The sequence below is a fragment of the Colletes latitarsis genome, chromosome 14 (assembly GCF_051014445.1).
Source record: "Colletes latitarsis isolate SP2378_abdomen chromosome 14, iyColLati1, whole genome shotgun sequence".
NCBI classification, from domain to species: domain Eukaryota; kingdom Metazoa; phylum Arthropoda; class Insecta; order Hymenoptera; family Colletidae; genus Colletes; species Colletes latitarsis.
This window is the reverse complement of record NC_135147.1, coordinates 6,235,471-6,249,279: the sequence shown is the minus strand read 5'-3', so window position 1 is coordinate 6,249,279 and position 13,809 is coordinate 6,235,471. Positions and strand designations below refer to the sequence as shown.

Sequence of the window (13,809 nt, the reverse complement as noted above, 5' to 3'; positions counted from 1 at the left end):
CGATGATATTCGAGTCCCCTCCTTATCTCTTCCCAGGGGAGGGTGTTAAAGGCATTGGCAATATCCAAGGATATTGCCAATGCCACCCCTCCCCGGGAGACGGCCGCCTCCGAGAGGGCCCTCACACGACCTATCGCGTCGATAGTCGATCGGCCCCCCCGGAAACCGAACTGGCGGTCGGCCAGACCGGGATCACCCCGCGACAGGTGCTCGACGAGGCGGGCAGCAATCACACGCTCGAAGAGCTTGCCCACCTCGTCAAGGAGACAAATGGGCCGGTATGCGGAGGGAGACTCCGCGGGCCGACCCTCCTTCCGGAGGAGGACCATCCTCGCCACCTTCCAACTGGGGGGGGAATCGCCCGTCCCTCAGGCAGCGGTCGAACAACCGCCTGAGGTCGGCCCCAAGGACGCCCTGGGTCAAGACCCAAACCCGGCCGGGCACACCATCCGGACGCGGGGTCGTGTTACGAACCCCGAGCCGTCTGATGGCCGCTGCCAGCTCCCCCTGCGTGACCCCAGCTCGGCCGTCCACTCCACTGGGACAGCCGCCGCCGCCGGAGGACGCGGTCCCCTCTCCCCAATTGGGAAGAGTGTATTGACCACGTCCTCCAGCAGCCGGGGGTCAAGACCCTCGGTGACGGGGGGTGCCCACGGGCGGAGCTTATTCAGCACCACCTTATATGGGCGCCCCCATGGATCGTCATCAAGGGTCTGGAGGAGCTCCTTCCATGCCTGGGTCTTGGCCCGTTTGATGGCGACCTGCAGAGCAACCCGCGCCACGCGGTATGCTCCATACAGGTCATCAGCTGCCCTCGCTCGCACCACGCCGTCGCCTGTACGTTGACGATGGCGCGTGCGGGTGTACTGGCGTCGGGCGCGGACAGTCGCGACTCGCAACTCCGCGATCGCGTCCGACCACCAGTACACCGCCCGGCGAGGAGAAGCCCGCCCGACCCGAGGCATCGCCGCGTCGCAAATACCCGCGACCAATGCTCCGAGCCGGGCGACCTCCTCCTCTATGCTCGGCAACTCGGCCGCTCCCTGCGGCCAAGTTGCAGCGAGGGCAGCTGCCATCAGGGCGTCCTTGTCCAGGCGCCGAAGCGCCCAGCGGCGTGGTGGGGTGCCACGCAGGCGGCCGTGTCGGGATGCACTCGCGGCGGCAGAGACCTCCATCCGGATGTACCGGTGATCGGAGAATGTCTCATCCCCCCCCGACCACGTGCCAACCCGACACCATGCGCACGGCGTTGGGGGTCGCGAATCCAACATCCACGATGGACCCCCCATATCGCCGCACGCATGTGTGCTCCGACCCCCGGTTCAATACCCGGATGTCGAGCCCCGCCGCCCAATCGCCCAGGATCCCGCCGCGAACGGAGGTCCTGGGGGACCCCCAAGCCACCGACTTGGCATTAAAATCCCCCAGGACCAGCACCGGCCGGGCCGCGCAGCGCTGCACGCATGCCGCGGCCTCGGCCAAGTACAGCTCGAACGCAGCGTGACCGCTACGGGGCGAAATGTAGCACCCCACCACAGCGACTCCCCCCCAGTCCACGGCGACGAATCCCCGACCGCGCTCCAACAAGGAGAACGGTGGGGACCCGTCGCCCCCTCCCCATACCGTCGCCACCAAGCCGTCCGCGTCGTCCACCCAATGAGGGTGATCAGGGACGCGGTACGGCTCGGCGGCGACCGCCAGGCCAACCCCCCACTCCGCGAGGACTTGGGACATCAAGTCCTGTGCCGCGCGGCAGTGGTTGAGGTTGGCCTGGAGGAGGAGGCGGGGCGGCATTAATTAATGGCCGCGCCAGCCTCCTCCCGGCCGTCCGTCCCCGTAGCACCGTCCACCTCCATGGAGGACGATGCCACCGCCCTCGGCACCGGAGCCGGTGCAGCCCGCCTCTTCCTCTCCTTCCGGGAGGGGGGGGAGCACTTCTTGCTCCCCACCCTGTGATCGGCTGGCCTCCCCATGTCCGCACACAGCGGGCAGTGGGGGGCCGCCGAGCACTGGCTCGCACGGTGCTCTTTGGCACCGCAGCGGTAACACTGACCGCTGCGGTCCACCGGCGAGGTGCACCACTGCCTCACGTGCCCCAATTCGAGGCAGCGGCGACACTGGAGCGGGCGCGGCGCGAGGATTTCCACTCGCGCCGAAACCCACCCCACCAACATCCTCCCGGATTCCGCCACCTTACGGGCGGCGGAGAGGGGGCACCGGGCCCACACCGACCCGAGACCGGAGGGCGACCTGCGGATCTCTCCGATCCGCAGGTCCTCCACAGGACAGTCCCCCGCCCTCGCAAGGGCACGGGACACATCCTGTGCGCTGACCGAGTCGTCCAGCCAACAAACGCGCATCTCCGTGCGTTTCGTGGGCCGGGCGACCCGGACACCTCGCTCGCCCAGCTGCTCCCGGAGCCTCTGGGCGAGACGATCCGCCTTCGCGCCGCCTTCTGCACCGGGGATCTCCAGCAAGAGACCCCCGGTCACGGCCCTCTTCGCCCTCACGGAGGCGATGCCCAGCTCTTCCAGGGAGATATTCTCCCTGGCGAGCCGCATCGCCTCCGCGAGGGTCAGGTCGCCCCCCTGCGCAACGGTCAGCGTCACAGCTGCCGTTTTTGGGGGACGACCTGGTCGTGCCTTCCCGACCTTCGCGGCCTTTACCTTGGCCGCCGCCGGCGGAGGCGGAGGCTGCGGTTGCGAGGCCTTCCTCGCCGCCCGCTTCGCCTTCCGCCCCACCACCTCACTCCACGCCACCCCCCCTTGGGAGGGTGCTGTGGAGGACGCGACCACCGCGACCACGGGTACACCACCCCCCTTGGGGGTCGCGACCCGGGGCCCTGGTGCCGCAACGCTGGGCGGAGCCTTCACTCCGCCCTTCTTTGCCTTCCCCAACTGTACCGGAACAGGTCGGGGAGGCACCTCCTTCCTGCTGACCGCTCTTCCGGCGAGGAGCTCCTCCCGGAAGGCGGCCAGCTTGCCATCAATCATGTCCCCAATCCTCCTCAGAAGATCGTCTTCTGAGGAGGACGGGGACTTCTTCACGGGCGGAGTGCGGGTGGAGGGGCCCGCGGTGCCCCGCACCACTGCCGCCGCACTCCGCTTATTTACCTCCGCCGAGGGTCGCGGCGGTGGAGGAGGAGGGAGGATGGGAGGGAGGGCCGCGCTGTTCCACAGCGCCTCTGCCCTCCTCCTCCCCTGTCGCTCCTCCTCCAACAGGAGCTGCAGACGGGCGTTCCGCCCTCTGAGCTCCCGCGCCGCCTCCCTCATTTCCTCCGCCGCGGCCTTCAGGGCCTCCGCGCCACCGCTTTTCTGCCCCTTAAAGGCGCAGGCAGCGGCGACTTTCTCCACCCGCCTCACCGACGGGCTCATCGCCCCGCCCACCTCGACGACGGCCTGCCCCGTCCTCTTCCTCTTAGAGCCTATGTGGCTCGTGCTGGAGGAGAAGGACGAGACCGACGCCGTCTCGTCGTCCTCCTCCACCCACCACGAAGCCGGACCTGGCGCTGAGTGGGGCGCGAGCGCCGCCACCCTAACCCCAACCCCGTCTCCGTCCTCCCCAACCGACAAAACCCGCCCCATCCCCATTTTATTTTCTGTGTCCATAATAATCCCACGAGATGGTCGGAAATAAAGGTCCACCCGGGCAGAGCCGCCTTACCCGGGTAAGTCTAATACTCCGGGGGTTCGGCAGGTTCCCCGGAGGTGGTCGCTTGGGATTGGGCCTTCTCCCCCAACCATGCATCCCATCGCCGCGCACCATAACTTAGGATTGGAGGGCGATTTTATAGAGTCGCCATACTCGTGGCCCAGGCGGTTAAGCCAAGACCCCCGTTCCTCCTGCCGTCACGTACCATTCACAAAACCAATAGGGAATTGTGAATGGGTCGTTGTGACGACCAACAGGAGGCTTACGGTGTGTGTATGACTCGGGTACCCCGGGTTCGTTAAGCCCGTACTGCAGCTGAAAGGCTGGCAGCCCCTGAGGGGCTTCTTACAAGCTTACCGCATGCTTACTAGATAGCTGCTTGGTTACTACCTAACTGCTTCCTTACTAGCTTACAGCTTTCTTTCCAGCTTACTGCTTCCTTACTAGCTTACTGCATGCTTATAAGTTAACCGCTACCTTACTAGCTAATCGCTTTCTTACTGGACAGCTGCTTGCTTACTATCCTACTTGCTGCTTACTAGCTTACTGCAATCTATCTTGCTAATTGCTTTTTTACTAGCCTGCCGCTTGTTTAAATCTTAATCGTTTCTTACTAGTTTACGCCTTGCTCACGAGCTGAGTGCTTTCTTACTAGCCTGCTGCTTGCTTTCTAGCTTACTGCTTGCTTACTAGCATAGTGCTTCCATAGTAGCTTCCTCCTCGCTTACTTGCTCGCCGCTTGCTTACTAGCTTACAGGTTGTTTACTAGCTTACTGCTTGCTTTCTTGCAGGCTGCTACCTTACTATATCCCTGCTCGCTTACAAGCTCACTGCGTGCTTTCTATCCTGCTGCATGCTTTCAAGCTTACTGCTTGCTTACTAGCTTAGTGCCTGCCTTCTACCATACAGCTCTCTTACTAGTTAAATGCTACCTTATTAGCCTGCTGATTGCTTACTACCTTACTTGTTTCCTACTAGCTTCCTGCTAGCTTACTAGCTCCCAGCACGCTTACTAGCTCACAGCTTGCGTACTAGATTACCGCTTGCTTACTAGCTTACAACTTGCTCAACAGCTAACTACTTTCTTACCAGCTCACTGCTTGCTTACTAGCTTACTGCTTGCTTACTAGCTCCCTGCTCTCTTACTAGCACACTGCTTGCTTTCTAGCTTACCGCTTGCTTACTAGATTGCTGCTTGCCTTCTAGCTTAACGCTTGCTTACTAGTATACTGCTTTCTTACCAGCTCACTGCTTGTTTACTAGCTTACTGCTTGCTTACTCGCTCACTGCTTTCTTACTGGCTTGCTGGTTACTTACTAGCTTACTTGTTCGTTACTTGCTTACTGCATGCTTACTAGCATACTGCTTCCTTACTACATACCTTTTTTTTTTTTTTTTTGCGTGGGGAAATCCTCATGGACACCCCGAGGCCCTTGAGTAGAGGAGGGCCTCGGGGTAGTGCCGTACTCCTACCGGCTAAAACCCCACAGTGACCGTCCTCGGGCACTGCGGCGAGGGACTGGGAACTCTAGTGAGACATCACAGAGTCCCCCGCCGCACCTTGCCTGTCGAGGCTCATCCCGGGGGGAACGACCACGTGTCCCTCCCCCCCTGATATCTCCGCCGCAGACGCCAGGTCACCTGACGCCCGCGGTCCCGGGGCTGCCTTCGGTGCTCGGCCCCTAGCGCCGAGCACCTGCAGCCCCCTCAGGCGGCCCGTCCATGCCCCGGCCATCGACGTGGTGGCCGCAGGTGAAAGTTGACAGGCCCCCCACCTCTTTAGGAGCTATTGGTGGGTGCCAGGAGGCGAAGGCCGCCTCGTCCTGGCCCCTCTCCGAGCCCTCCGTCTTCGTGCGGGATGCGCGGCCTGCTCGCGCCCCCGCTCGGCGGCCTCCTTCTGTGACATAACTACCTCACAGAAGGAGGCCACCACTTGCCATGTCCTCTCGCTGGCCACCATCTTGCCAACTACTGTGGCCAGCGAGAGGTTCCTCCCAACTTCCTGTTGCAGGACACGGCGCTCGTCTGCCCACGCTGGGCAAGCTGCCAGCGTGTGCTGCACCGTGTCCTGAGGGTCCCCACAGTGGTGGCACACCGCCGTCGCTTCCTTCCCGATTCGACACAGGTACTCACCAAAGCAACCATGCCCGGTGAGCACCTGTGTCATCCTGTAGGACAGCCTAACCGGTTTGTCCTGCCACTCTTGCCAATGTGGCAGGACTGCACCAACGGACCGTTGTGTGGCTCCACCAGCCTGAATTAGTTGGTGGAACCACACAAACAAAACGGTCCGTTGGGCATGGCGCCTCGTCGCTTCGACCGCTTGCCTCCTCTCCTCTGGCGGCCTCCCAGCCTCCTGAAGCTCCCTGGAATGCCGGAAAACCAATTGGTTTCTCCAGGCTAGGAGCTCCAAGGGCGGGAGACACACCAGGGTAGTCGCCGCCTCGTGGGAGATGGTGCGATACATTCTTACCACCCGGACTGCCAGCCGACGGTTGACGCGGCGCAGCATCTCCGTGCTGCGCCGGCTGGCATCCAGTTGCGGGGCCCAAATTGGGGCCCCGTAGAGGGCAATTGAACGCACCACCTCCACATAGAGGCGGCGGACTCCAGCATCAGGCCCCCCGATATTCGGAAGAAGGCGGCCTAACGCGGCAGCCGCCTTCTCCACACGGGGGGCCAAGCGGTCGAAATGCTCGACGAAGCGCCAACGGCTGTCGAGGATCAGGCCCAGATACTTCATATGGGCCTTCACCACGACGTAGGCTGTCCCAACTCGGATCCGCAGGCCGGCAGGCGGAACCCCACGGGGGCCGAGTTTTTGAAAGTACTTGGCCTCCGTTTTCTGGGGTGCCACCTCTAGGCCCAGCCTGCGGATTTCGGCGACGACGGTGGCCACCGTCACCTCCGCGGCGCGCGCTGTCCCTCTCCAATCTGACCCGCTGACGAGCACCAGCGTGTCATCGGCATAACACGCCAGCGCTACGTCAGCAGGCAAGGGGGCCCGCAGTACCGAGTCGTACCCGATGTTCCATAGCAAGGGTCCTAGAACCGACCCCTGCGGAACACCGCGTACAACCCCCCTCCGCATCGTAATTCCGTCCCGGCCGGTGCAACTGATCCACCTGTCGCTCAGGTAGGACCCGACTATCCTCCTCAGATATGGGGGCACCCGATGAGACTCTAGCGCCCCCATAATCGCCTCCCAGGGCAGTGTGTTAAAGGCATTGACGATATCTAGTGATATCGCCAGAACCACCCTACCCTGGGAGGTGGCCCCCTGAGAGAGGGAACGGACTAGCTCGATGGCATCGAGGGTGGACCGTCCCTCTCTAAAGCCGAATTGGCAGGGGGCTAAGTCGGGTCCCACTGTTTCGGTTGGAAAGGATGGTTGCGGCTCTGGGCCGGATCCTGCCCAACCTGGGGGGCCCGGCGGGCCGAGTTCGTCGCCTCTATGTGGCAATGGTCCAGTCGGTGGCCCTATACGGGGCCCCCGTCTGGGCGGACGACCTGGCTGCCTCCCGGCGCAGCATGACTATGCTGCGTCGGGTGCAGAGGCGCATGGCGCTCAGGGTCGTCCGCGGGTATCGGACCGTGTCACATGAGGCGGCGACGGTTCTAGCGGGGATGTACCGGCACTGCGTCGACCGTCGCGCGGGGGTGGGGGCGGTCCCGGGCGGGCAGGAACCTGCTTGGGGCGATTTGAAGCGCCAGGCCCGGCAGTCCGTGTTGCTCGCGTGGCAGGAGCGACTGGCTCTGCCAACCGCGGGGCACCGGACTGTCGGGGCTGTTCGGCCACTCCTGAAGGAGTGGCTGGACAGAGGCCATGGCAGCCTCACCTACCGGCTGGCACAGGTATTTTTCGGGCATGGCAGCTTCGGAAGATACCTGTGCCGGATAGGGAAGGAGCCGACGGCGCGTTGCTGCCACTGCGACGCTGAGCAGGACATGGCGGATCATACCCTGGAGGTATGCCCCGTGTGGGAGGGGGAGCGCCGTGTCCTGGTCGGCGTCGTCGGGCGGGATGTCTCGCTGCCGGGCGTGGTGCGCGCCATGCTCGGCAGCGAGGAGAAGTGGAGGGCCGTGGCCTCCTTCTGCGAGAACGTAATGTTGCAGAAGGAGGCCGCGGGGAGGGAGCGCGAGCTTCAGCGGCTGAAGCTCGCGCTCGTGCGGTGGCCCGAGGTCGTCGCCCGGTCGCGAGGCGTCGCGGGCGGCCGCCTCGGCGTGGCGGATGACCTAGGCTGGGAGGGGGGTCCTGAGGGGACCCTCCTCCCGCCAGGCGGCACCGGGTCGGACCGGTTGGGGGTAGGAGTGCCTCCCCCTACCGGTCCGACGCAAGGGGAGGCACCCTCGGCGGTCTGGTGCGGCCATGAACGCCCGGCCGCCGAGAGGTGGAAACGGGGTCGCGGGCGGTTGCGAGTTGGGGCTCGCAGCCGCCACTAAACGCGGCCCCGGGACGGATAGCGGCGGGATGGAGTGGCCCCGTCCCGCCGCTATGAGACAGTGTGTCTACTGGGGGGACCGATTGTCCCCCCGGGGGATGGGCGCGAAATCGCGGGCACGGGGAGGATACCGGAAGAATGCTTCGAGCGATTCCCGGTATCCTCCCAAAGCGTGCCGAAGGGTCACCGTGGGGTTTTTAGTGGGTAGGTCTCGCGCCTGTCGTTGTACGGGCGCGGGGAATCCCACACACCCCTCCCACCTCTCCCCAAGGAGGTGGGAGGGAGTCTTTCGAAGATTTTCCCCACGACAAAAAAAAAAAAAAAAAAAGGTGTTTTAGATTACACTGAACATGTGCAAAAACGTATACAATACATTTGTGGATGAACACGCGCAAAAAACACAACCTCTGCAAAACCTATAACAGCGCATTCGCGGACACAGATTTCTGTAATATATCGCGAGCATCACCGAAAGCATCATCGGGAACAGTGATTTTTTGTAATATATCGTATGCATCACTATACACATTAACATAAAAGACGACAGTATGGATCATCAAGAGCAGGAGCTGTACGAGCAAGCCGCTCAATTAAGGTCGATGGAAGAATACAATTTATGGGAACATCGATTTGGCGATTATCTCGATTCGTTGGAGGAACGAAGCCGAATCAAGAGACTGCGACTCTCAATCGGTGAAAAACAATCATTGATTGCTCGTATCGCTAGATTAGAAAGTCTAAAAGATTCGACACGCAATCGATTTGTACATGCGGGTGCTGGACATAGTGCAAGACTCAGATGGCGTGAAATTGATACGGCTTTCGTTAATCGTATATTGACCGGTGCAGTGATAAATTCTAACCACATAGAACCTCGCAATTTTCTCGAAGATGCGAGGGATATTGTAGTCGATTATGTGCGAAACATTCTGCTGAAACATGATAGTGTAAAAATAAATACTATACTTAATGGTGAATTTGTTGTTGGTAACAAATGTGCAAACAAAAGTGTTAACACGAAAAATTGTGAACTTTTTCGCTTGTCTGACCTACGCGAATGGTATGATTTACGTGTCATCGAACCCATTCTAGCATCCTTAGACGAATTTCAGGAACGCGATAGTGGGTGGGCACTGTCGCGGATACTGAATTTAATTGTTAATGTAAATAAATATATGCCAATGCATGCAGGATGTGCCATACAATTACCGCGAGAGGTACGACTAAAGAAAGCAGTAATCAATGTATGCTCGACGGACAATGCATGTTTTGCGTGGTCGGTGGTGGCCGCTCTGTATCCAGCCGAAAGTCACGTATCTCTCGCATCGTCATATCCTCATTATACAACAGTGTTGAATATCCAGGATATTGAATTTCCAATGACATTGAACCAAATTAAAAAGTTTGAACATATCAACAACATCTCCATCAATGTCTATACCATTGAGAATAAGAAGGTGTTACCAATACGAGTCACCGATAAGAAGATGGAAAGACATGTCAATTTGTTGTATTTAGAAGGAGCAAACGACATTGGGACATTTCACATGGATTAAGAACTTATCTCGCCTCGTATGCACACAATTGAGTAAACATAATGGCAGGAAATACTTTTGTGATAGGTATGTATATAATCAATCTTTTAAATATTTTATGTTAGATAAAAATTATGCCTCTTATTGCAGATGCTTACGCTACTTTAGTTCGAATGAGAAGCTGGAAGCTCACACCATGGATTGTGAGAAGATGAACGATTGCGCAATCATATTGCCAAATGATGATTGCAGTAAGTGGCTCAGCTTCAGCAACTACAACAGGAAAGAGCGTGTTCCGTTTATCGTGTATGCCGATCTGGAATGCATCCTGGAGAAAACGGATACTGATCGAGAAGCGTCAAGATACACGTACCAGCATCATCGAGTATTTAGCGTGGGATATTATGTGCGGTGCTCGTACGACGACTCGTTATCTACGTTTCAATGTCGTCGCGATCCTGATTGCGTATCATGGTTTGTGAGACAACTTCAAGATTTGTCACATCGTGTAAAATCTATCTTATCGACCAATGTACCCATGGAAAATTTATCAGCTGAACAATTACGAAATTTTAATACGGCAACACACTGCCATATATGCGAAACACCGTTTACGCGAGATGATATGCGAGTACGCGATCATTGCCACTTAACCGGTCGGTACAGAGGTCCTGCACATTCAAATCACAATCTAAATTATAAAGACGCATTTGCCATCCCTATAGTCTTTCACAATTTATCCGGTTATGATTCACATTTTATTATCAAGGAGATAGCCACAGCATTTGAGGGTGATGTCACTGTATTGCCGATAACAAAAGAGAAGTACATTTCATTTACAAAATACGTTGAAAACGCGAATGAAGAATCAAACTCGCGCAAGCGCATAAAATTGCAATTCATCGATTCATTTAAATTTTTAAATACAAGTCTCGAGAAATTGGTATCTTTTCTTAGTAAAGATAAACTTGAAATTACACGGTCCGAGTTTCAAAAATTATCTGCGGAAGATTTTGATTTATTGACGCGAAAAGGGGTGTTTCCATACGAGTACATTGACTGTATTGAAAAGTTGGACCAATCATGTTTACCATCACGCAATTCATTTTACAGTTCCTTAACTGGCGATACAGTATCCGAAAACGACTACGCACACGCTGTCAACGTGTGGAAGCGGTTCTCCATTGAAACGCTCGGCGAGTATAGCGATTTGTATCTGATGACGGATGTCTTGCTGTTGGCTGATATTTTTGAAAATTTTCGCAATAGTTGCATCGCAAGTTATGGACTCGACCCCGCGCACTATTATACTTTGCCTGGTTTTACGTGGGATGCCATGCTGAAGCATACACGTATCAATTTCGAACTTCTTACCGATATCGACATGGTCCTATTTATCGAACGTGGTATACGTGGTGGTTTGAGTCAATGTTCCAACAGACGCGCACGAGCCAACAACAAATACACGCAATCGCACGATCCATCGCAACCGTCGTCATATTTAATGTATTTCGATGTAAATAATTTGTACGGCTGGGTAATGTGTCAACCATTACCATATGCCAATTTTCAGTGGGTCAACAACAAAGATGTAGATGTAATGACCGTAGCGTTAGACTCATCGACGGGGTATATTTTGGAAGTCGATCTAGAGTATCCGCAACATCTGCATGATGCGCACACTGACCTACCGTTCTGCCCAACACATGATAAACCGCCTGGCAAGCGCCAGGAGAAGCTCCTCGCAACTCTATACCATAAGAAGCGTTACGTAATACACTATCGCAATCTGCAGCAATGTATTCGTCACGGCCTTCGCGTAACTGAAGTTCACCGCGTATTACAGTTTTCCCAATCCCCATGGCTTCGCGGTTACATCGAACTAAATACAAAGTTCAGAACTCTTGCTACAAACGATTTTGAGAAAAATTTATATAAGTTAATGAATAATGCAGTGTTTCGTAAAACCATGGAGAATGTGCGCAATCATGTAGATGTCAAATTAGTAACGAAATGGGGAGGAAGATACGGTGCAGAGGCACTAATCGCTAAACCAAATTTCCACAGTCGCAGCATATTTTCGGAAAACCTAGTTGCGATCGAACTGCATAAATTGTTCGTAAAATTTAACAAACCAATCTATGTGGGCATGTGTATACTAGATATATCTAAGATTTGTTTGTATGAATTCCATTACGATTACATGTTACCCACACATAGGAATAAATGTAAAATTATGTACACCGATACAGACAGTCTAATCTACCACATCGAGTGTGACGATATTTATGAACTTATGATACGCGATATTACCCGCTTTGACACGAGCGATTATCCCGCAGATAATCGATATGGTATTGCGCTTGCTAATAAGAAGATACCAGGTTTAATGAAAGATGAAAATAATGGGGCGATTATGACCGAATTTGTTGGATTGAGAGCGAAGATGTATGCCATACAAGTCGATGGTAAGAAAGATACGAAAAAGGTGAAAGGTGTCAAGAGTAATGTTGTAGCGCGAACTATAACATTTGATGATTATGTGCAATGTTTGATGGGTGAGGTTGAAAAGATTTGTCACCAATCGTGTATAAGATCCATGTTGCATGAAGTGTACACGGTATCAGAAACAAGAATTGCTTTGAGTCCATACGATGATAAACGATATATTGTACCATATTCAACCAAGACGCTGCCGTGGGGGCATTATAAAATACCGCTTTAGACATACCAATTATATTTCTTATTCATTTTTCAATATATATATTTTTTATGTAATTTTTATATTTCTTATTCATTTTTCAATATATATATTTTTTATTTATATTTTTTATGTAATTTTTATATTTCTTATTCATTTTTCAATATATATATTTTTTATTTATATTTTCATGTAATTTTTATATTTTTTATTCATTTCATTATATATATATTTTTTATGTATGTAATTATAGTATGTAATAAAACAATTTATATATACATGGTATCTCTACACATCTCCCTCACCCCAATTTGTTATTAATTTTACATTAGGAAAAGTTCACAGTAAAAAAAAAAAAAAAAAAAAAAAAAAAAAAAATTATTATTTCTGATATTTCAACCACTCGCTGTATAATTTAAATACATTTTTGTAGAACACAAGTCTTTTCATGGTTGTTGGATTACAATGTATTAGCACGATCGAGATTTTTCAAACACTTGATATCTTCATAATCGGCATCAATGGTTTTAGATTTATTCTAAAGTTCATAATTTTATAAAAAGATACATTTATATCCAATATTTCAACCATCACTAATAAGTACATGTTTTTCAGAAGCTTGCAAAAACATTAAAAGATTTTTAGACATATTCTGAAAGTTCATAATTTTATAAAAATTGCTAGGAAGGAGGAGGATGGGGAAATTAGATGTATTTTTTAAATGACATAAATTGATTCAAAAAGATACATTTATTTCCAATATTTTAACCACCAATTGCATAATTTAAATACATTTTACAAATCAAAAAAGGTACATTTATTTTTGATATTTTAACCACCAATTGTATAATTTAAATACATTTTGCATAGCGCATGTCTTTTTATGGTTACCACATCGCCATGTGTTTGCACAATCAAGATTTTTTAAGCATGCAATATCACCATAATCAGCATCGATGTTCTCTGCATTAATATGTTCAGCCACCATGTTTGTTAACCAATCACGTTTTTGAAGCCCTTTAACATAGACGATTGGGTTTGACTCATCTATTATTGCCGATGTAATAAGCATTTTGCTCATGCTGTAGGGTATAAAACCGTCGTCCCACGACAGTCCGTGATGATTCTTCGTCACCCAAGTAGCTCGTGATTTATCGGGCGCAGATAATAAACACCATGGATATGGATTTTGGAAGATATAATGCGCTAGAGTGCTTCCTTTTTTCAACACTGCCACTTCCTTTACAACAAACTCTGTGTCGCTAACGAATCCTTGTATGTCGACAAATGTTGGTACCATCATGAAAATATCTTTGAAACTATGCTGCAATGCGGCGTGTCCGCCTGTTATATATATTACAAACATTGCTGATGTTACAGTTTATGTAATCTTGCGCACAACGTTGGACAGGGGACAGTATTCGACAACACGATCATGTAAAATAAGACAATAGGCGGTAGTATTTGCTGGCACGTTTTC

General features: G+C 53.2%; 1 protein-coding gene across 1 annotated transcript in view; it reads left to right on the top strand.

Moving 5' to 3' along the window:
* Positions 1 to 9,649, top strand: part of LOC143350221 (uncharacterized) — a 66,877-nt gene extending 57,228 nt beyond the window's left edge. Inside the window, exon 2 of the mRNA XM_076782172.1 lies at positions 8,985 to 9,649. Within this exon, the coding sequence (XP_076638287.1) occupies positions 8,985 to 9,649 (665 nt within the window). The remainder of the gene's footprint in view (positions 1 to 8,984) is intronic.
* Positions 9,650 to 13,809: the final 4,160 nt, after the last annotated feature.